The sequence below is a fragment of the Solea solea genome, chromosome 18, assembly GCF_958295425.1.
Source record: "Solea solea chromosome 18, fSolSol10.1, whole genome shotgun sequence".
NCBI lineage: Eukaryota > Metazoa > Chordata > Actinopteri > Pleuronectiformes > Soleidae > Solea > Solea solea.
The window spans coordinates 17,488,694-17,512,870 of NC_081151.1; the positions used below are offsets into that span (position 1 = coordinate 17,488,694).

General features: G+C 39.9%; 2 protein-coding genes across 2 annotated transcripts; both read right to left on the minus strand.

Moving 5' to 3' along the window:
• Nucleotides 1–6,732: 6,732 nt before the first annotated feature.
• tmx1 (thioredoxin-related transmembrane protein 1) lies at nt 6,733–11,945 on the minus strand. Its single transcript, XM_058616194.1, has 8 exons — nt 11,728–11,945; nt 11,287–11,402; nt 10,615–10,660; nt 10,160–10,288; nt 9,641–9,686; nt 9,064–9,165; nt 8,812–8,878; nt 6,733–8,704 (listed from the first exon to the last, which is right to left on the minus strand). Exons 1-8 carry the CDS (start codon nt 11,904–11,906, stop codon nt 8,454–8,456), a joined length of 936 nt encoding a protein of 311 aa, XP_058472177.1. The 5' UTR covers nt 11,907–11,945; the 3' UTR covers nt 6,733–8,453.
• Nucleotides 11,946–17,566: 5,621 nt separating this feature from the next.
• On the minus strand, nt 17,567–23,115 carry crip1 (cysteine-rich protein 1). Its single transcript, XM_058614767.1, has 5 exons — nt 22,936–23,115; nt 19,403–19,497; nt 18,888–18,945; nt 17,939–17,980; nt 17,567–17,779 (listed from the first exon to the last, which is right to left on the minus strand). The coding sequence occupies exons 1-4, from the start codon at nt 22,973–22,975 to the stop codon at nt 17,943–17,945; spliced, it is 231 nt and encodes a 76-aa protein (XP_058470750.1). The 5' UTR covers nt 22,976–23,115; the 3' UTR covers nt 17,567–17,779; nt 17,939–17,942.
• Nucleotides 23,116–24,177: the final 1,062 nt, after the last annotated feature.

Genomic DNA, 24,177 nt, shown 5'->3' on the forward strand with positions numbered 1-24,177 from the left:
CCAGCCCTTCCCTTTTTCCTTTTGTCCGTCTCCCGTGAAGAGACGTAAGACGCACAAAAACCGTGTGAGAATGGAATTCGGACGTCCAAGCGCACACACACGCCCACTCCCGAGCTCACGGCCAGATTTGTGCTCATTCCGCTGACCTGTGGTGAGGTTTAAACTCTGGGTGTGTTTCATGTGTTCGCTCAGGGACTTTCAGAGGGTCCAAGAGAACCAGATGTGAGTTTTGCATCAGGTGCCTCGCTCCAAAACAAACCTTTCGGATCCATGGAAACTGCTGCGCTGCTCCCACAGTTTAGTTTAAAGTTCTGGGGATTTGAGTAAACACCTTCCTCCTCCTGACCAAATAGTTCTTTTGTTATTTTAACCCTAATAAGCGCCTCAATGCTACGGCACTCGGATAAATATTACGTTTTATAGCGTTTACTTAAAGTTTAAAGTTCTATGTAGCGATAAGGAATGTTTTGAGTCGGTTTTGTTTCGGAGCAGGTTGCGATGAAACCAGCTGGATTCTGTGTTTATATTACAATATGTCACTAAGACATTCGTATTCAACCCTGCTTGACCTGTGTGCACCCCCTGCTGGCCACCTGTGCTGAGAACCAGCATAAGCAAGGCAGTCCATTCTAAATGAAAACACATAACAAAAAAAAAAACTGAAAACAAAGGAGTCTCTAAATAAAATCTACAATAATATCCTGCACCAAACTCCATAGAGAAAATCTGTGTTTTTATCTCTCGATGCCACAGGAGCTGCTGGTCTACTGCGGCCTGGTTTGGTACATTTGTGTCACTTAGGTAAATCCAAACAAAGGTTTTCAAACCCTGAAGTCACATAATAATACATTCGCACTTAACAATGGAGGCAGCAGTGGATCAACAACCCCTGTGTTGTAAGTCGCTTTGGATAAAAGCGTCTGCTAAATGACATGTAATGTAATGTAATGTGTGGCATGAAAATGTTGGTTTGCTCTATGGAATTTGGTTTGAAGATGAAGTGGCGATATTGTCAACTTAGGCCTTTAGTGAAGTGGCTAAAATAATGTTTCCTTGTGTCCTTGTTGGATTTGTCTCGTAAAGTTTGAGATGACTTAAAGGTGCAGTGTGTAAAAAAAAAACAACTTCCTTTTTTATTTAGTGTTAGTTAGTTTTAGTTCAGTGTCACTTCCTGTTTTATTTAGTGTTAGTTAGTTTTAGTTCAGTGTCACTCCCTGTTTTATTTTGTGTTAGTTAGTTTTAGTTCAGTGTCACTTCCTGTTTTATTTTGGTAAGGGGTTTTCTCTACTTCCTGTTAGCACCTTGTCTGTCTTGTTCTGTGTCTCGTCTGATTCCCTGATTGTTTTCACCTGGCGCTCCTTACCCTCACTCCCTACATATACTCCCTTCGCCCACGTCGTGTTGTCAGCGTGTCTTACGTGTGTTGTCAGCGTCTGTGCCACTTGAAGTTTTGAACCAAGTCAGAGCTCTTTTGTTGAGTAAGTTTAGCTTATGGTCTTGTTTGTTTTCTCAATCTTTTCAAGTCTGGTTTAGCTTAGCGTTTAGCATTTGGGTCCAAGCCTTGTGAGAGTTTGTAACACATCCGGGAACTAAAAACACTAAACTCTGCAGGACCCTTGCATAAATACAAAAAAAGAGATTATAGGACGACAATGTTAATGATTTTCAAGTTATTTTACACTTATATAAACATACTTATGGGTTGTATATACAGCGTCTGCCCATAAACTCTCATAAATGTTACACTCTAAGTGGCCAGGAACAATACTCAAAAATAACACTGGTGTTTCAACGTAACTTCTGCATTAGAGAAAAGGTGATATATGATGTGTTTCTGTCACTGATTTTCCACTTTAATTTAAAAAGATAACCAGAAAACTCTTCATCTTGTTAAATGAGTTTAATACATATGTCATTTTATTGTTTCTTGCATCCTGGTTCTGGACTGGACCTAAACATTGCAAACCAAGCCAGCGTCACTTTTTTCTTTCCATGTTTATAATGCAGGAAGCTCGAGCAGCTATTTAAAGTCTCCTGCATAACAGTGAAAGAAAGACCTTTCGCATCCAGGCAGAGACGAGAGGCAGGGCTTTCCCTTCTGGCGTGACCACAATGGTTTTTCCCAGAAATATACCTGCTCCAGACTGAAGGAGAGACACGACAACAAACCTTTTGTGTTGTTGTTTTTTCTTTCTGGAGGAACCACCATGTAATTTAAGGAAAGGAAGTGACACACGAGGGCAAAGATATGGGTGAGGAAAATAAAATAATAATGTCTGACTGTGTATCTACACAGTGAAGAAACAATTAGTCAGACCTACTGATTAATGTGCAACAACACAATGGATGAAACAAGGCTCCAGTTCATGCTCATGTGGAGCATTAACAAAAAAAGCCACTTTATTAGGTACACGTGTCATCATGTGTTTTTATGAGTTACTGTTGCTTTTCCATGCCGTTTAACTCGGATCTCTTGCGTCAACAAGGCATTTTGGCCCAGAGAACTGCTGCTCACTGGATGTCTTCTCTTTTTTCGGACTATTCTCGGTAAACCCCCGGAGATGATTGAGTGTGAAAATACCAGGAGATCAGCACATACTTTTCTCACATTCAAAACCACTAAAAATCAGCCCTTCTTCCTCATCCTGATGCTCATATTCAACTTCAGCAAGTCTACATGTCCACATAAACAAGCAGTCTCATAGTTGTACCTAGTAAAGTGACCAATAGGTGTACATTTTGAATGATTTGTTGTGTAAAGCATTAAATCTTTGATTTGTATCGACAATGCCACAATTGGTGCTGGTGTGATCGCCCCCTAGAGGTTGGAGGTTCATATCATCAACATGAAGTTGGGTTTAAACAATTAAGACAAAAAATTGCCGTATGTAAAAGTGAGATATTTTTTTTTAGACAATTCTGGAGAAAATAAAACCAATTTTATTTTAGAATATGAAAAAGCTGTCTTATGAAAAATAAAGTCACCATCTCATCTTCTGTATACAGGTCCATTTTCATGTTCACACATAAGACTGTAAGACATTTTTGGGTCTTGACGTGCTTGAAGTTCAGGAGACTGTTGTCCAAAAAAAGAACAAGACAATAGCAGCTTCTTTGTTTCCCCGGTTATCTTCTGCACAGCATTTCAGATTGATGAATAAACCATTATTACAAGCCCAAACAGAGAAATCTCAATGTCTTCATCTTCTCCATGGACTTTTTAATGGTCTAACCACATGGAGGACATCGAGGGGACACGACAGCTCGGAGAACAAGTGCTGCCTTGTTGAGCGCTCACACTCGCACCTCTCGGGCCTCAGCGAGAGAGGCAGGCTCGTATAACACTGCCTTGTTTTTCTCATGGATTTTTGCGGTTTGAGCAGAAGCCTCTCTGGCCACCGGCCCGAGGATTCAAAGCCAGTCCAAAATAAAATAAAATAAAAAAAAGCTGCATATTGAGCCTCTCCATCCTCATTAGATAAACCTTGTTTAGGCCAGAAAAGTACTTTGATAATCAATTTCACATACTGTAATTCATCATCTGTTGGCTCAGACTTCTATTATCATTATGAGATTCAACAATAAAAAAGAAAGAAAGATGGTTCCTGAAATTAAACTGATTTATGGTGACAATTAGATAAATCAGATGGATTTTGGGAAGAGAGGCCGAGAAAAGAGAAGTGTGGGAAACCAGAGCCTGAGAGTTTCTGTTTGTGTTTGTGGTCGGCCGCTCGCCACTGAGGTGGAAAAAGTGACTCAGGTTGAATCCGTGGACGCCGTCGCACCGTGACTGCAGATAAAGAGGAGCCTCTGTGGTGAAGCAGACTCAGATCATATCTCTGGATGGAAAGGAACATGTGCTCAATTATAACTTTACGCTTCACTTGCTTCCTTTTGATTACTAATACAGGACATAAGCATAATGGCGGTGATTGGCCCGGACCTCACAAGATGGAGGATGTAAAGTGGAAGGTGGAAGAAATGTCGATAGGTAGACAGCCCCCAATCTCTGAGACATTAAACCGTCACAATGACTCAGAAGCTGTTGAATTAGGTTAAAAAAAATAAAAAAAAAACACTGCATAATACGCACTAATACTCTAAGTCCATGGTTCTCAAAGTGTGGTGCTTCCTCTGGTAATACTTGGAGGAAAATCAGAAAGACGCATTTTTTAAAGCCTGAATATGTGATCTATAAACAGGATGTCCATATAAGGAGATGTCGTTTATTCCCACGGCAATTTACCATGGGTGCACCTGCGGTACAGATCTGTGCCGAAAATTTGACCCTTTGATGGCACTGGAGTAAAAATGACCAGGGTTCATCCTCCGCAAATTTCACGGCAATCCATCCTCGTCTCAGGGAGAAACTTCCACTGAGCCAGATACAGTATTTTGAGCTGCCGCTGATTCATGGAGGAAGAATGAGAGAGTGAGAAAAAAAGTCCGCGAGATTCATCACCTGGGAAAAATTTCACGGGATTCCATCAAACAGATGCTGAGATACATTAGTCAGTAAAAATTAATCTGTGACATCATGGTGGGTTAAAACAGCAAGAATCATCCATATATATATATATTAAATCCTCTTTCCAAGTGTGATGACTCGGCTGTGTTTGTGTTATCTCTGTATCTCTGCAGTCATGACACAACTTCCCCCTTTTTAAAGTGAACACAAGGACAATAGAAAACCATATGGACCGAAGCGAGTGAAACGAACGTGAGCGGGAACCCGCGGCGCCGCCACCTGCGTTCACTTTGCAGTGCAGAACTGCAAGACGGCCGCATGCTTTTCCCACTGCAGAGGAATGTGTGGCTCGGCCTGATAAATCAAACCCAGAGCAGAGAGCGCCTTTTTATGAAGCATCTGCTCAGAGTTTTCCAGGTGCACGACACACTGCGACCTCCCAGCAACACAGCACGTGGCTGAAGCAGGGGAAATACCTTCAAACACCTTCCTCTTCTTATAATAATCAGAATTATTATAATACTCTAAGTCCATGGTTCTCAAATTGTGGTACGTGTACCACCAGTGGTGCGCGAGCTACCTCTGGTAGTAGCGTAGTTAGCGTACAAATACTTCCTTACTGTACTTAAGTAAAATTTTCACATATCTTTACTTTGTTATTTATATTTCTGACAACTTTTACTCCACTACATTTCCTAAAGAAAATGTGTACTTTTACTGCGACGCAAAATAAAAGTTGAGTTAGTTACGTAATGCCTGCTTGTTTGTCGCTAGTTGTTTTTAGCCGCAACAGCTGTTAGCCACTTAGTTGTTAGCGGCAGATTTTGGCTCCAAGTGGATTTAAAACACACCAGCAACTCGTTGTTTACCGTGTCCGACACTGACAGTCTGGTCTTCGGGTTTCTGTTGTACAATTTTCAGCTCTTTTCAGCCGGGATTCAGCTCTCAGTTGTTAGCTGAGCGGCCAACCGGCGAGCTAGCATGCTCACACAGATAAACCGCAGATTTCGTCTCCAAGTTGGATTAAAAACACGAATCACCTTTTTATTAAAGCTTCACATGGGTTCACCGATTTAGTGTAAAAAAGTGGAGTCAAGATTGAGACCAGACTCTTAAAAAGTGATCCATAAACATCTCCAGAATCAATTTTTAAAATGTACGTCGCTGTCGTATATATAAAACGCTGCTTAGGAAACGAGACGCAGCCGCTGGGGGAAAAGGAAATTACAGATACAGTTGTAGCTTTTTATTTGCGTTTTGCGACATCACTAAAAAGTGGGCGTGCATTCAACCTGTAAGAGTCGTGTTAATGCTGTGACACAACAACAGGCCTTGACGTGGAGGAAAAACAACATTTCATCCCTTAAAAAGCTTCAGTCTGCTGTTTGCAATTATGAGTCTGAGCATTAACCAAAAAAAACAATGCAACAATGACATCTGCTGGTAATAATTCGTTATATCTTAAAGTATCACATAACATTTATTCTACTTATATGTATGATTTTACACTTCTATATAATATTATGTCACTCGCGCTGTTGCAGGAAGCCAGTGAATCAGCGTTTTTGTCGCCAGAGAGGATTGAGTTAGAAAAACACCTGTACCTAGTTTCCATTTTGTTGTTTTTTTTTTCTCAATAAAACTTTTTGTTTTTCTGCAGTAAATCGTAAATAACTGCCAAATATTGAGTTATTCTGGAAAAATGGGCAAAAGCACTTCGTCACAGGACACTTTCTGGCCCTTGGTTAAAATAAAATGGTTAAAATATTAAAACATTTTGAGGCTTAGGTGTTAATTTAAAAAAACAAAACAAAAAAAAACAGTATGTTACATGACCACAGTGGAACATAAAGGAAGATACAGCAAACGTGGCAACCAATATTGAAATTGGAAATCAATAAAATACATAAAAACAAAACAATATAAGTCTGCCTGATTAAATAAATGATATAAATAATGTGTAAGATAATGATGAACAGATAGATAAATGTTTCCATTGTCTGTCTGCAAGCCCATGATGTGATACAGATGTGAGCCGTGCCCCAAAAACCATATATATGTATACTTTATGGTTTCACACGACTCTTCCAAATATTTGATTTTTTTATTATCCACTTCTCCCGGAGCTCAGAAGCGTCCAGCATTTTAAATTTCTTCCAGCTGTGAGCATGTTTTTTTTATCCCCTCCATTGTACATTTGCGATTATTAAACATGAACAGTGGAGGTTCATATCTGTGTCAGTCAATACAAAAGGAGACTGGAATCAGAATTAATCCTTTATTCAAAGAAATGTTAAAACAATGAGGAGCACAGCTGACTGTCAATGCTACAAGCTGTAAATGTGGTCAGGTAAATAATGAAAAAACAACCTCTTTTGTGTTTGTTTCGGAATAAAAAAAAAAAAGCATTTAAATCATAATAAGAGTGATTTGTAGATTTGAAATTACTTCCCATACACACACACACAGATAAATTGCTCCTTGATGCTTTACAAAGTTGAAATCTTATAGGCTGTGCTCATGAGCGAGGACATTTTCATTCAATGTAAACTCGATTAAATTAACTTTGTAAATTCATGTTAAGATTTTTGTTTAGACTTAATCAAAGTCCACTTTGAACTTTCTTTGTTTTGTGTTGTTTTTTTCCATTGTCCTTGCACCGTTCCACACACCTGAGCAGTGTTTGGACCCATTTCTAAAAAGAAATGATTCATCTCTTTCATTAGATTACGGCATGCACATACTGCACTGCAAAACGTGCTCCCCTCTAATTATTAGAAAATGAAAAAAAGAAAAAAAAAATTTAATAAAAGGCAGATTTACCAGATTTTTGATCGACAGAACATCATGAACCGTGACCTCTGTCCCAAAAATGAACACATGAATCAGGTTTTGTTCTTGTTTGGCTAACTGAGGGCCCAACAAATCTGTATTATTAATATTATTGTATGTATATCTTACACTACGACCTACACCATTATATTATTAATAGCTACTTTAGAAAAGTGACATTATTGTCCGTGTTTAGGCAGCGTGGGAAAATGTCAACGAATGAACTTCCTGCAGCAGTGATAAAGGTCCAATATGCAATATTTGACTGACAACCAACAGACCTCCAATTTAAATGCACACATGAAATGTACACTATCAAGTTTAAGAATAAGAAGGGACGTTCTCATCATATTTTCAGGTGTTCCTGAAGTCAGAGCTTTCAACGACATCACTAACTTTTACACATTGAACCTTTAAAACAATTTTGTTCATCTGCTGCTGTTCTTTCTAAAAAAAAAGTCGCTGTAACATTAAACCTTGGAGTTTTAAGGTATAAATTTACAACACGGTGGACGTTTTAATTTTCTTTTTTTTTAAAATCACTCTCTCGTACTCATTATTGTTGTGGAACGGTGTGTCAAAGATTGTTAATTCCCGGTTTGTAAAACACACTATGAAACATAAAATACTTGCACGTACACTTCAGCAGAGGAGTAAAAACTCAACGATGAGGCTAAAACACAAAGCCTGGGATAATAATTCATAGAGAAAAAACACATAATACATAAAAAAAAAAAAAGGAAGAAAAGGAAAAAAAAAAAAAGATGCATAGCATAAAGCACCCGGCAAAATCCAGCTCCACTGCTCTTCATCACTAAACCTCAGCCTGGCTGTTTTTTTGTTCCCACACGTGAAAACAGGTGTCAGGAGTGTTGTATTCTTTTTTTTTTCCAGCCTGCTGCTCAGGCAGAGAGGGCGGCAGCGGTGAGTCTAAAGCGCTCCCGTTCAAAAACAAGGGAAGGAGAAGAAAAGAAACTGGGTGTTTCTGGAGGCCCACGGTAAAAGGAGGAAGGAGGAAGGAGGAGAAGGGGAGGTGACAAAGGGAAGTTGAGGGCTCCCTGCTGTAAACACTGTTGCTCGGGACCAAAGCTCCTCCAGCTCTGCTGTCTCCACGGCATTCTTTTCAAAAAAGGAGTACGGGCCATGTGAAGCTCTAGGTGTCCTCCTCCTCTTCCTCCTGCTCCTCGCGGGTGCGCACCACCCTCTTCCTCAGGGCTTCGTCGGGCAAACCCTGACCCCTGGGCTCAGGGCGACCCTCGGGGGACCCTCGTCTCCTTCTCCTCCAGACATCGCCCTGGTCCCCGTCCTCCTCGTCGTCCTCATCATCCTCCTCTTCCTCGCCGTCGGCCTCGTGCGCGTCCTCTTGTTGGTGGATTAACCTCGCCTGCTCCATCGTTTGTTTCTCTGCGGGCAGGGGGGGGGGGGTCACATTCAGGACATTAGAGAGACCTCAATCATTTCAGCAGTGTAAAGATCACAAGCAGTCATTGGGACGCTCAAATGAAACTCACTCTGGTAGTAGTCAGGAGAGGAAAAGCGTCTCGAGGGGAAGACAAAGTCTGCGATGAACACCAGTAACTGCAAAGAACGAGGACGACAGCAACCATTAACCACCGTTCGTGCTTGTGCTCAACAAATGAAACACTGAATGTTGATTATTCTTGTCTTTTCACTTTTTGTGTTTATTTCTCTGCCCTTTTAACTGCTGCAACAATCTAAATCCAAATCAAAACCCTGATAATACAAGCGGAGTCATTTCTCACCAGTCCGAGCACAAGGCCAGAGAACAGAGTGGCCAAGCCGAAGATCACATACGACCCCCAAACAGGAATCCCCAGATGCTCGGTCATGTAATTGTGACAACGCTGGACAAAAACAATAACACTTTTAGCACAGGTTGTAAAAAAAAAAAAGGTCAGTTCAGACAAAAAAAGGATGCCGTGACTAATCAATTATGAAACTATATATATTTTTTTAAATAATTAAAACAAGCACTGTTGACAAGAAGATCAAATATGTATTACTCCAATAGTTCTGAACAAATATAAATGTCTGTTAAAATGAGGTTCGAAATTCTACTTCTTTTAAGATTACTTTGTTAAAAAAACAAAAAAAAAACATGTAATTATATGTCAACTTTGTATTATGTACAACTGTATACGGGTTTATTCTCTGACATCCACTTCACTTTGCATTTAAAGCACGTTTTATTTGCACAGTTGACAGCGCTTTCTTCCATGAAAGGACTGTGGGAAGTAGTATGAATAATAACTAACCAGACAGAGTGTAATAACCTGTATAGTGACAGTCAGTGCTGCACAGAGAGGAATCTTCACTTACCCGGATAAACATGGAGAGCTTGAACAAAGCAGACATTGAATTCATCCTGTCAAAACAAGAGAAATGACAGCGTGTAAATGAGATCAGATATCAATAGACTGCAACTAAAAAAAAGGCAGAGTGACGCTAAAAATAGAGCTGACAGTTGAAGGTAAAGCTGTACAACACTGGTGTTGTATTACTGAACTGAGTAAATAAGAAAATTTAACTGTGTTTTAACTGCAGTTTAGTAAAATAAACTGTCGATAAGAAAACCTCTCAGAGCTGATGAACTACGATTTGTCCAGACACCGTTTATGGAATCAGGTGAAGCTGTGAACTCCGGCAGTAAAAAATTTTATTCTAATTATGATTATGACCCCAAACAATTATAACAGAACGGGGGCTTTTATTCAGAGAACAGCAAAATAGAACACTTCTTTCAAGTTCAAGTCAATGAGTAATCGTGATTTAAACTTTGACCCAAATAAATGTGATTAGGATTTTTCCCATAGTCGTGCAGCCATATTGTGAACTCACAAAAATGACGACGGCCCGAACCAAGATGAAATTGGCTCCACAGCTGTCCATTTCTGCTCGTCGACGAAGCTGAGAAAGTCATCTTTCGTGCGCGCTCCCTGGTACTTCCGGAAGGCGCCATCCTTACAGCTAGAACACACACACAGACACACATACAGATACTGATTTTCATTGCAATGATGCATCAACTTCCTGTTCCGATGTAGTCTTACAATTTCCCCCCTTATAAACGAAATAAATACTGAGTTACAGGAAAAGCAGCTCATTTTCAAAATGATTATAAAAGCAGTTAAACCAGTTATCAAAACTAATTACAGAATAATATTCTGAAGACTAAAGATGAATGAGTGGAGCACAGACTCTAAAAAAAACAAAAGTTGATTTTCTTCAGAGACACTGCTAAGAGCCACATAAAAGAGGAAGTAATACAGACCACAACATAACCAAGAACTCACTGATAAATAGTAGGAAGTGAAGTGATGATGAATCGTCCACTCAGACCTAAACAGAGGGAGGAGGAGAAGAGCACAGTCAGTGAGCAGGAAGAAACGGCTCTGACTCATTATTAGACCGACAACGTCTCGTCGACAACATCAAGACTGAAACTCTGAGGCAGAAAAAAAAACACTCAGACACAGCGTATTAATCAGTAGTATGTTTTGAGTGAGAATGTTCAATGTGTGCTTAAACAGAGAAACAGACATTTGGGATGAATGTTTAAAAATGAGTAACACAACACTATTTCCATGTTTCGCATTTTGCACAAACATCATAATACACCTGCAGTGCACAAGCTGTGGTTTGTTATTACACAGAGGGTTCACACCAAATTTGCCTGTTGGTAAAAGGTAAGGGCCACACGGTTCTCCTGTTTCCTCCCACAGTCCAAAAACATGCAGACTTGGGGATTAGGCAACTTGGACACTCTACATTGACTGTAGGTTTAGTGAGAGTAGAGGGTTGTTTGTCTCTATGTGGTTCTGTGATGGCCAGGCGACATGTCCAGGGTGTACCCCGCCTTTCACCCTCTGTCAGCTGGGATTGGCAACAGCGCACCCACGAACCTCATGTGCAGGATAGAGAGGTAGACGACGGATGAATGGACGGTAAAGGTTATTCAGACTGACCTGGTTGTTCTGTGACGTCCACCTTGGCTATGTTGACCCCCATGTCCTCCCCCCAGTCTGCAAACTCCTTCCACACCGACTGCAGTTGCTGACATGCCGGACACCAGGGAGCATAGCTGGTGGAGGGGGCAAGGGGAAGAGGGAGGGTACGGACACATTTGACACGTTATACCAGTTATAAACCACTTCCTTCGAGATCCGACATGTTGTTGACATTTGGCTAGCTGTCAGCGCTAGTTATAAGCCTGTAATGGTTATATAGCATAGTAGTTACTACCATAAACACACATTTTAACAACTTGTTCGGAGTCAACAGGGGCAAATATTTAATCAGTTAAGCGGAACATCTAACTCAGAAGACACTGGAATTATGCAACACATTTACACAAGCGTTAACGACGATCTAGATACCCGGTTAGCCGTTAGCAGCGTGACACTCACAATTCAATCATCCATTCTCCGGTGAGGATTTCTTCCCAGTTGCCGTCGGTGACTTCTCTAAGGCTGTCCGGTTTGGTCCAAACTGGCACCGTCGTTAACTGTATCACAAGGAACAAACAGCAAATGAACGAGTGCTGTTTACTCTGTGACATCGCTGTGTCCGTGCGGCTGCTCGCCATGACTGACTGAGCTCAGCTCCACTTCCGCTGTGCGCCTGAACGTACGAGTCACGTGGTTTGAAACCACCGGAAACAGGAAGTTATGTTTATTAAACGTACAACCAAACAAAACAAAAAAAAGGTAGTTGTGTAAAGTTTTATTACAAAGGTACTCGTACATCGTCAGTGTCTTTAATGATGACGCAGCACTCCAAGGCAACTCAGCACTGTATTTGTATTGTAATGTAGACTTAAATCCAGCAGGTGGTGCTGTTGTCGATAAATTAGATCACATTTGAATTTAAATGTATTTATTTACCTCTATTTAACCAGTAAATCCCATTGAGATTAGAAATCTCCTTTACAACGGAGACCTGGCCATAACAGCCATACAAAACCAAAACTTTATAACTTTATAAAAACACATACATGATGATACAGGATGACACAAATTAACATGCAATGTCATTCCTGCTTCACTGCATTCTTTATGACACTTAAAAATCATTAATGGATATGGTTGATTTTTTTTTGGAGATTATTCCATGACATGGTGCTCGGAAAATTGCTCTTTTGCCAGAGTCTGTCAAAGAACATTCTAGAGCAACCACTTGGAGGCGCGCATATGGTGATTACTAGAGCTGATACAGAGAGGGGTGCTGAGATATTGTGGGAGTTTACCCAGCAGAGCTTTATAGATGAACATATGTGTTGTTGTTGTCTGCGAAAAAATAAATAAAGGGAAAAAGTATGTTTGCCTTTTTTTAACAGCAGCCATTTTGAGATTACGCCAGTGAAAAAGCACAGGTGTAAATAATCCTGTGGCTGAGTTTTAGCTGGAAATGCGTGTTACAGTCAACATGCAAAACAGAACTTAGCCATTATTAATCTGATCGTTAAGTGTCATCTTATTACTGTCACCTGTAAAAAATGGCTGTTAAGTGTCAACTAATTACCAGTGTCCTCATGCAAATGATTTGACCTCAAATACAAATTTAACTTCACATTTTATTTGTGCAGTGTATGTTGTCTGTGCTGTGACATGAGACTGAGTGCAAGAACCCAACTTTATCAAATTATCTCACAGCTGGAGAAAATTTAAGATCAGAGACGATTTCAGAGGGAAATACTGAATCACCAAATTCCAGAAAAGATAATCCCCACTCATCAGTTTCTTTGACTTTGAATAATGGCTCTCATCTTTTACATATAAAAACACAAATGAGAAAATTCTTCTCACAGAGAACTATTTGTGTGCCAGTACTGCGGAGCATCCATCACATGGACACACAGAGACCACATGTTATTTATCACGTCATACGGTTGAACCAGTTCCCCTCGAGGCACCGGCAACATCAGAAATGATCCAGGTGAATGTGGTCAGGTGCTCATCCTCTTTGTAGAGAAAGGAAATAAGTAAACACTAATCATTTCCATCATTATGCTCTAGGTCAACATGATACGGGCCTGGTCATCAGATCCGAGCTCAGTAGGAGCCTGAGGCCAAACCCCACTGAACAAAAGCCTGGACTCTTTTGTTTAGTCTGTACCTCAGACAATTTAAATAAAACAAATTAGATTTTTTTAGTTTTCTCCAATCAGTACCTTTTTTTTTACTATTCACCATTTACAATCTAAATATACAAAAATAATGTTTCTATATTTTTATGATATTCTATTCTATTCTATTCTATTCTAGAGTGACGCAGGTAGTCAGTCCACCACATCTGGAGTGAGATATCTGAGACAAATTACCATGTAATTTTGTACATGTTTTTCATTAAATGGATCTTAATAAGAGCACTGGACCAGTCCTCGTGGTCATGGTGGATGTAAAGTGGAGTGGTCACCAGGGTTTGCCGAAGGCAGCGCTGCTTTACAAGAAATGATGTCTTAATGAAACACAAAAGGAGAAAAAAAATAGCCAAAAAGCAGGTGAGGGTCCGGATATGAAACAAACAGGGACAATGAAATAGAGCAGTGTAACGAACAAAGACACTGTGTGTACTTTTAGGACCTTACCTGGCGTAAACACTGATCTGGTCAGGACCAGTAGTCCTTGTGGAGACCAAAACCTGGTCCTAATGAGAGTGGACCTAATTTCTGAAGAACAGGCTTGTAATTTGGTTAGTTTAATGTTAGAGTTAGGCGTTACGTGGTTATGGTACAGTTCAGTTCATGCAGGAACTACTGAACTCTTTTTAATGATTCAGAACACTGAAAACAACTAGTAGTACTAGAACTGTACATTTGATATCAGAAAATTACTTTTGATACTCAAGTACAGCAAATGTCATATACTTTAAGACTTTTATTTAAGTAATATTATAAAAAGTGACTTCAACTTCTACCAAAGTAATTTTCTGGTCAGATACTTATCCCTTTACGATACTTTATACGACTGTAAAACCAAACATTAGTGAAACTAATCGTTAGTCCTCACAACTTTAAAGGGTTAAGTCTTGGTTTCAGTTTGAGTGAGACACTTAATTATGTCTGTGAGGGTCATCACCAAATGCTGTGCAAGAATGTGAGTGTGTGTGTGTGTGTGTTTATTATAAAACTGGCAGGCCCTGATTTTTATGGCTTCACACATCTGATACAGTTTTAAAATCTCCACTCTTACACTATTATTGTGCAGTCGTGTTGTGTTCCCGCCGCAATCAGTATTGTCTGTTTTATTGGAAGTAACATGAGAAATATCCTGTCATAAAAAAAAAATACCAGGAGGGCCAGACACGCTGTGGTAATCTTCCTGCGTGAGATTTCTTTTTTTTTAAAGGGTCCACAAATCATCTTTTACAAGACTGGGTGATTCTGCTGCTTCATAAACACTGATACTCTCATACTTAAAGCCACTGGGTAAAGACACTTTAAGGTCCTGATTATCCAAAGTAATGTTGTACAGATGACATTCGTCGTCTCCAGATGATGAATCACATCACTTGCCCATGTTATATTTTCCATGTGAAATATCACAATGAATGTATTTACTGTGATATCATGGAATATTGTGTTATAACTTTAAGCTCATATTGCCCACCGCTACCGAACAGCTGTTTTTCCCCCACTTTTTCTTTTCTAAATCTGGCGCCGGGACTGGACTGGCGCCCTATCCAGGGTCTTTCCCGCCTTTCGTCCTATGTCAGCTGGGATTGGCACCAGCGCCCCCTGCAACCCTCATGTGGAGGATAAAGAAGTAGAAGATGGATGGATGAGTTACGTAACCAGTTGTGTTTGCTCTGTCACCTGTTTTGCTAAATGGTCTCTTATACCGATTACGTTTGGAATTTAGTGTCTCCCTCGTCATTGTAATCTGGACTGTACTGTAACTCTATAGATTAAATTTAATTCTTATATACTGTATCTGCTCCTGGTCTCTTCTGTCTCTACCTCACCTCCCTCTTGTCCTTTGTCTCCCCTTTCCTTCGTCACCCATTTCTCCTTTCACCACAACCTGTCTAGGCAGATGGCTGCACATGAGATTTCTTCCTGTTAAAAGGGAGTTTTTTTCCCTCCACTGATGCCAAGTGTTTGCTCATTGTCTCTTCTCTCCATAATATTGTAAAGGTGTTTGTCTTACTATGTACAGAGCCTTGAGATAATGTATTTGAAGCGATGCAAATTGAAATGAACTGTATCAAAGAGTGAACGTCTATATTTGACTGACTTAAGGACTCGTGGCCACCCAGGGCTTTACTGTACATGTAAGCATGAGTAATAAAAGCCACATATTGCGTCGGCACTCGTTTTCTAGCCCTTAATTGAGATGTTAATGGTTCTACTTTTACAGCTTCATGACTGAAGGGCGTCTGATGCTTGTTGTCACAGCAGGTCTTCGTTGGAGGAAATTACTCCGGCTTCTCTCGCTCCTCCTGCTTGACAGGAAAAAGAAAAAAACAAAAAACTGGCAACACTTCACTTTAACTGCAGTGTAAGTCACCGTAAGTGGTTTATAAATGTGCTCACTGCCTCCCTGATGCCTCCATTATCATCGCGTCAGGAAATTAGCCATTAGGCCTCAACGTCATGAATCAAGCATGTGCTTCTCGGAGCCAGAAATAATGTGAATTTGCCGCCTGCTGCTTCCTTCACTAAGTGCATCTACATTGGGTTCTCACTCATTCGTGGTGCGTTTGCAGTCTGGTTACTGTTTCAAAAGCAAAACCACAGCATTTTATCAGGTCGGCCATCAAACTGTGATCTTGAGTAATGTTCCTGGTTTCTTGCAAATATCTCAATGTGTCACCATGGCGACAAAGTATGCTGCACTTCCTGTGCGAAACCTGACTGAAAGAAAGGTATTTGCGCCCTGAATTGAAAATGATAATTTTCTGAGCAGGAATGTAAACTCTCTCTCCTCCAAACCACATCAAAACACGAAATATTTAGACACAGGATAAAATCCAGTTTACAGTGAACTATTCTTTTCCATCAACAGGCATCTGTTTGAAATAGTTTCATGACCACATCAACTCTGAATGGATCCTCTACTTTTTGTTGTTGTTGTAATCATGCGTTTGTTTGTCAAATATATCACATTTCTCATTTTTACTCAGACTCTTTTCATTTTGATTTCATCTCTGTATTTGATGTGAGCTTCAGTTAATCTACAGTTTGATCCAAGCAACCAATATTCCTATTTATCCAACTATACACTTTATCTTTTATTTTATTCCTTTTAATTTTGTATTGGTAAAAAACCTTTGATCTGCAGTTTATGTATAAAATGTTATTTTATGTCCAAGTTATATGGCAAAAGATGCAAAGTTAAATGAGAACCAATGTTATTGGAAATGGTCCATTTGCAAATGAAAGTCCTAAAATCTTTCCAGTGGCTGTTGAGACATTGACTGAAACACAAATGTAAACCTCATACTTCATAGTGAACCAAATTTGTTGTGTTAGAATTTCAAACAATTTGTTGAATTGTTGTTGAGATTTTTGTCTGAATTAAAAGGTCATTGGAAATTAAGAAAACACAGACCAGAATGAAGCCAAAATGTAAGAAGAAGCTGTTTTTGTTCAGTGTTTCACAATCGGCTTCACGAAGAAGCTGAAAAATGTCTTCATCACTGTCCTCTGTCTCTGTGACAGTGAGCATCTTTGTTGTAGAGAATCTCAGTGACAGCCAGGCGGACGACCACAGGGGCTGTCTGTTGGGGCCTGTTTGTGTCTGTTGCCACAGCAACAGTCAGGCTTGCGATGATGGCGGAGGTAAACGGCTGCTGCGTGATCCTTGGACAATGAGGGCGGCCTGGGCGGAGCTTAAGTTTGGCATCTGAGCCGAGAAAGTACCAGAGAGGAAGCATCTGGCGGATCTGTAAAGACTCACGACGATGGCCTCAGCTGCTCCAGCTGCTACCCACAATGCACCAGCATGTGCCGGGTTTAGCTTTTAAAATCCTCTGAGCCTGTGCATTTGTTAGAATATATTCATTAATGATGCTGCAAGACTGGTTTAGTGGAATGAAACATCAGTTTATTTTACTTATACTGTGCAGTTTTGCCATAATCTAAAGTCGAAGTGATTGAAGTGAATTGTGATGTTGAAAAAAATAGGACAAAAAAAGAAGAAATCCACTATGAAAACTTGTGGTTTACTGTAGTGACGTGCCATATTATGCAGTCCTGTGCGCCAGTAAATAAGATTTAAACATATAAAGACAAATCGCATGACACAAGTTTTGAGAAGTGTTTAATCAGATGTCATTAAACAAAGGTTTGTCGTTGCTGTATCACGGATGACATAAAACACACACACACTCAAAATGTTTCCTCTTAATCAGAACACAATTTGTTTGCTGGTTTGTATTGGGACTCGTGAGCAACGCTAGCATCTTCGATCCGGGTTTCCAAGCATCATTTTCTTTGTTTACTGTGAAAGCCTTGACCTGACGATGGAGCAAAGAAAACACAAGTGTCAATAAACACCGCAGGCCTCCAGGAATGGATTTGCTTATGGCCGAAGTCTAAGCGAAACAAACGTCAGGAAAATGTATGACAGGAACAAACATAAGCAAATGAGTTGATGGATGAACGATTGCGCGTACCTCTCTAATATTTGTAGCTCTCGGATCCACCACGACCGAAGCCTGAGAGGAAAGAGACAAAGAGAGGGAGTCACATTTACTCAAAAAGGAAACAAATGAGAAGAAAAGCTCCAAGGCCTTGAGGACTACAGTTACAGGCCAGTGGTTGTATGTCAACAAATGTTCTTTTCCAGACTCAAATAACATATTGAAGGATTTTTCCCATTTAAAAAGCCAAAAACATGTTTTGTGAAGCCACTGTGACCTTGTTGTTTGGCCACCCAAATGTAGATAAAGGCACTTCTCATTGACTACTAGAGGGTGTCTCAATCATGGTGCTGCTTGATTCAAAGAAATGGGTCATGATCAGGCTTCTGCAGGGCAAGAACAAATCTAAAACATGCAGGACAGCGGAATAAATCCCTGGACTACCACATTCTAATGAAGCCCACATTAAGTCCAAGATAACTTTTGGATCAGATTTAAATACATTTATTTAAATATCATGTTCAGGACTTTTGAGCATCAAACAATTCTAAGACAATATCAAACATTGAAAGACGACAGTGAACTCGAACTTTGACCTTCGACCACCGAATTCGAATCAGTTCTTGTGTCCGTCCAAGTAAATGGTTGTACCAAATTTGAAGACATTTCCTTGAGAGTTCATGTTTAAAAGATGACAACCTGGTGTCTGGCTGTCGACCAAGGTGTGCAAAAAATAGACATCTGGCTCCAATTTCCAGCTGTGTTAATGGATGCTATTAATTATGCAATGGCTGGTTCCCAGAGTGTATGTGTGTGATCCTATCAGGTGACAGAGCGTGTTTGATAGCAACATTTACAGCCTCAGTGGCACTATCACATCACAACTGGGTGTCTTCCTGGACGACCAAAGGTTGACCGAGTCTCAGAGTCGGCGTGAGCTCATTCTTTAATTAAAGCAGAGGAGTGAGGTGAACATCCTTACCACCAGGTCCAAACAGAGCACTGTAGCAGGGGTTGTGGCAGTAAGGCTTTTCATCGTGCTGTAAAAGGAAGAGGTACATTTACACCTTTAGTTCTGAGGGAGGTTGATGGTATACATACACAAGAAGAAAACTAGAAACTAAGCAAATAATAAATGTAACAAACAATACATCAGATATGGAAAAAGAGCTTTTTAACTCTTTGATTCAGTTGTGACATTATTTAACGAGAGCCCCAGGGTATCTAAATCAAAATCCATTTATAACTATTCATACTTATAAATACAGAATTGAAAGAATATTCCTTTATTTATTATTTATAGGCAACAGAATAATCACTGCAGATGGCTTATTACGGAATGAGAAAACAAGTTTCCCCTTATGCATATATACAATCAAAGTCAAACTTAAACATTGTAGATTGGGTTGTCCCAAGACTCTTTTTCTTCTTTGAAGAAAATGTAATTTGCATGATTCAAAGTCATCGTGTCTGTCATGTAAATCACACTCGTCTCACCACTGCATGTGAGCCTGCTGACAGGGTCTTGTTGCACTTCTCACACTTCAGACAGGGCCTGTGATAGTCCTTCCCCATTGACGTCACCTTCTCGGCTGCCAAAAAAAACAACAATAAAAGACACAAATTAATTTCAACTTCCACTACAAAGACAGCTATTGTTGCCTGTAGAGGAGAAAGAAGCATCACAGGGGTCAATGCGGTGTCTGCTGGTCACTTAAGGACTCTCAGACTAAAGTGAATATCAGTTTTAGATCAACTTTGCAGATCATTTTGAGCTGATTGCTTGGGTGTGGTGCTATAGTGTCCCCAATGAATCTGTCCTTTTCCCTCATAAACTCTGATAAAGACGGACTTTATCTGCACCAACACCCACCAGGAGGACTGTAAAAGATGCTTTTTACTTAAGTAGATAGACACAGTTAAGATGTCTTTAAATCTGCGTGCAAAGACCGATCAGGACTGGATCACATGCATCTCAAAAAGCAAAGGATGTGGTAAAAATGTAAGTATCATCATGGTCTGCCACCATCTCCTCAAAGAGATGTGTTGTAAGTACTCTCTAAGTTCAGGGACGAGAGCAAATGCCACATAGGCCTCAAAACCCAAACACAATATTTGGATATGACATGATATTTCCTCCCTAAAAATAGCCTGATGGGGCATGACATTATGTAACAGGCAGTGGAAAACAGAGACAGGGTGAGGTCAGCCCCTTTGGAACAATGTGTTTGGAATGACCCAAAAATAATTACCGTACTTAACTTCGAATAACACGACAGTGAACTTTGTGAGAGAACAGAGCGCTCCTACCTGTCCACACCTCAAAGTCCACCAGCATCAGTTACGCTGACGCACATGTAATTCAATTTCCTCCGGATTGTATATGGATCAGATAAAGCGTGTGCTTTATATGTGTATGGGTTGTTTGTTTAACGCGATATCGTACATCCAATCTATTCTCTGCATCAACTCATGCAGTCTGGATCTTTATGGAGGCAGTCCAGAGTACACAAATACCTCAAAATGTGAATGGAAAAAAAAGAAAAGAAAACACAGCTATTCACATCAGGCCATCCACAGAAAGAGCTTAATGGAGAGGTTGAATAACAGTTTGTCCGCCTGAAAACAAAGAGGCTAAAGCATTCACAGATTCTAAATGTAGGAACTCTCTTTGCACTCACTTAATACTTAAGCCTTGACGTATTTAAGGAATAATTCATTATTCTAACGCTTCGTGCTTTCTTATTTACAGTGTTAATTAAGAAAACTGATACAGCTATCATGACTACACTAAGGCTACACCCATCAGGTAATCAACTGAAAGGTGTTGCCGCGCAGGTTCTGTTACCCATTTGTTCCTCCATCTGTTTCTTTATCTTCAACGAAGCAAACTGTGGCATAATAGCGCTTTTCCAGTTGCCTCGTACTGTGAGATTCAATTTTGAACGGCGAATGACGTCACACTCGAGTTAAATGCGTTCCGGTTTTCGCAGAGGTCGGGTTACTCAGTGGTTAATGTTAGCGTTTTAGTGATATCAAGCTAGTATAGTCCTTTTGACACATCCTCAAATGTGGTATTAACTATAGCATGTAGCATATAGCAACACCAGTGGGACTGTACTGTGTGTATTCAGTGGTTAATGTTAGCGTATTATCGCTAGGTTCGCTAACTAGCGGGCTAATCTTGTTCAGTATGCAGTATTTCATACGTAAAAAGGCCGTATCAACATGTCCACAGACACCGCTAGTGTTGTAGTAGGATCACCATCTTGAATAGTAAACTCCAGGCATGATTATTTGGATATTACAACATCAGGGGGCGCTCTAAATGACTACTGTGATGTTCTACAACCGGTGTCTGCAGAGGTTACCATGGGTGTTAGCGCTTTTTTTTGCTAAATCAAAAGGTCTTTTTTCATTTTTTTTACCATTTTGAACAACTACGAAAACACAAAGTAAACATTTTCAATCCATATCGGATATTTTAATTGCTAATATTACCTTAAGAAGTCAAGGTTTCTTCTTAACAATGGCTGATGAAGATAAAAGCTGGAAGCAACTGTTGTGGTTTCATTTCAGAAGATATGGAATTCAGTTAAGTGTTCATTCACAATTACCACATGGCAACCCGTAACCCAAATTCATAATGGAAAACATAATCCAGTTTCCAGCAAAAGCAAACTTTTGTTTTGTGTTGGACCTGGACCAGGTTTCCCCACCTTCAAACAGCGAAGCAGCAGTAGCCTGATTGTTTCCATCTGAGGACTGTTAACATTAAGACAAATGAGGAGCAGGAGAGTGGAGTAGTGGGGCGTTCAGGAGACAATCCTACGCTGAATGGCACTTGGTAAAGCCGTTTAAGACCGTGTGCTTTAGGAAACTGATTCAAGACAATGATAAAACAAGAATAAAAGGGGTTTTGTTTCAGGCTACTTTCCCCTCAGTCGTACTTCATATTTTTTTCTCCTCCTCTGCATGACAAAAATTGTATGGTTGGGGTTTTTTTTTTGGCCGAGTCAAATGGGTTTGATAGTTTTGGCCAGAAGGGGAAGGTTTATCCATTAAAAAAGGGAGAAAGGAAAGGGATGGTTCCCCAGTCCCTCAGTAAATTCATTTGACTGACAGTCCAAAGACTTGGCTTCGTGTTTTTTATTTGCCTCGGCCTCTGGAGAAGATCTATCCTGTTGCACTACAGAGCAGGAGACAATGTTGTAAATGGATTAAGACGAGCGTAAAATGGAGTTGTCTCCATCCAGCGGATGGAGTAACTGCTTCATGCGTTAATGGTATCCTCATGAGAAAGAGGAAACCTGCCTCCCCTGCTTCATCCAGCCGTTAATCATGTAGTTAATCAGACATCAAGAGGGATAATTCAATTCCTGCAGGGAGCAAAAAAAAAACCTAAAAACCTAAGTACTTTCTCATATGAAACCTTAGAATGCAGGAAACGTTTGATGTATATGATGCATTTTACATGATGAGCACAAACAGCTGCTGGAGGAAGATGTATTTGGATTGTTTACGCACATGGACATTTCATTTCAGACAAAAGTAGATCAGTATACTCAGTAAAATACATGTTATGTTAGTAAAAAGTTCTACGGTTTGCAGACTTATTCATGCCAGTGTCACAAATGCAGTACAATGCAAGGTACTTTTTAAGCATGAATCACAACATATTACATATCATATTATCATCGTTTTGAAGCCTTGTGTACATATTAGTCATCAATGAATGCACTTTGCAGTTTTTTTTTTTTAAAGTGGATAGAATCACTATCGCTTCATATATGTGTGTGTATATATGTATATACACATACATATATATATATATATATATACACATATGCATGTATATGTATAATAACCATATTTAAAAATTAATACCGATTACACTTTGGTCTTTAGCATGTGCTTCTTGTCTTCCTGTTGCTCAACATCAATTTCCTATTTCCTTATTTGTGCAGAAAAGCCACATGTTCTTGCAACAATCAAAGTAAATAAATACATGACTGAATGAGAAAACTTACCGAAGTAAACTTCTTTATTGCATTTCGGACACTTTGGCATGTTGCTGGAGCTGGTGTGGATCAGTCGGTGAGAGGGCTAAAGTGTAGTCAAGTGTAGTAGTTCTCCTCCTGTGTGTGAATGAAACTGCAGCTGTACCTGTCAGCACTGACGCACCACGCTCAGATTGAAGTGCAGATGTGAGCTGCTGCCCCCTCTCCTTATATAACTGCAACTGAAACTTTCTGTAGATTTTTTTCAGAGGGGGCGAGGCTTGTGTTGAGTCTGAGTGAGTGTTTGTGCAGACACGCATGTTATTGTGAGCTCAAATTACTCCCCACATTCTCTGGCATTTATGTTATGTTTTTCATTATTTAAGATAGGAAAATTAGTCAACCAATCACTCCTTCTTAATATAGAGTAGTGTAAGCAGTGTAGGGGTCACAAAAGGTCACTGTCTGTGGTCCTGCATTGTACTAGACTGTTGCTGGATGCATCCTCTGTATGTGTCCTGATATTTTGTTACTGAATTAAGTCTTCAATTAAATGGGCTTGAAAAGTAAAATCAGCATGGGTTGCCAGACCACCAGCACAATTACCTACAAAAATAAGTATTAAATAAAATAATTTACTTACTTACTTACAGTCTACTGTCAAAAAACAGAGCTAATATGTATCTTTGCTCATTTTTAGGTGTGGGTATACAGTAATGGTTCTCAAACTGTGGGTACGCAAGCTTCCGCTGGTGTTACTTTTAGGACAATCAGAAACACTATATACTAGGGTATGTGATTGGGGTGGAGCTGAGGAATTTTGACTGCTGGAGTCCATAGAAAATGAAACAGATAACAAAAAAAACGGGTATAATTTCAAAAAGCGATACAAATTTGTTAAAATTATGGAACAATTCACAGTTAATCCTTCATTGTTTACTTTTTGGAGTATGACGTGAGTGAAGGGGAGCTCCCTGTTGCTCCATCAAAATCTATTTGATATGTGACTCCACTGGTGTATTCAGTGCTGAATGGCAACCCAACCCATGTTGATGAATAATCCAGGTTGAGGTGACAGCTACGAACACACACACACTCCCCTTTTTATGCAGCCGTTTGTGATGATCTGTTTATGACCAGTAATATTATCGATTTGACTTGGACTCTGGGTTTGGGTGTAATCATTACAGCACCAGCAGATCACACCCAATTCCATGGCCTTTTCTGATCTAATCTATTGGACATAAAAAAAAGTTGTTGTTGTGTGTTTGG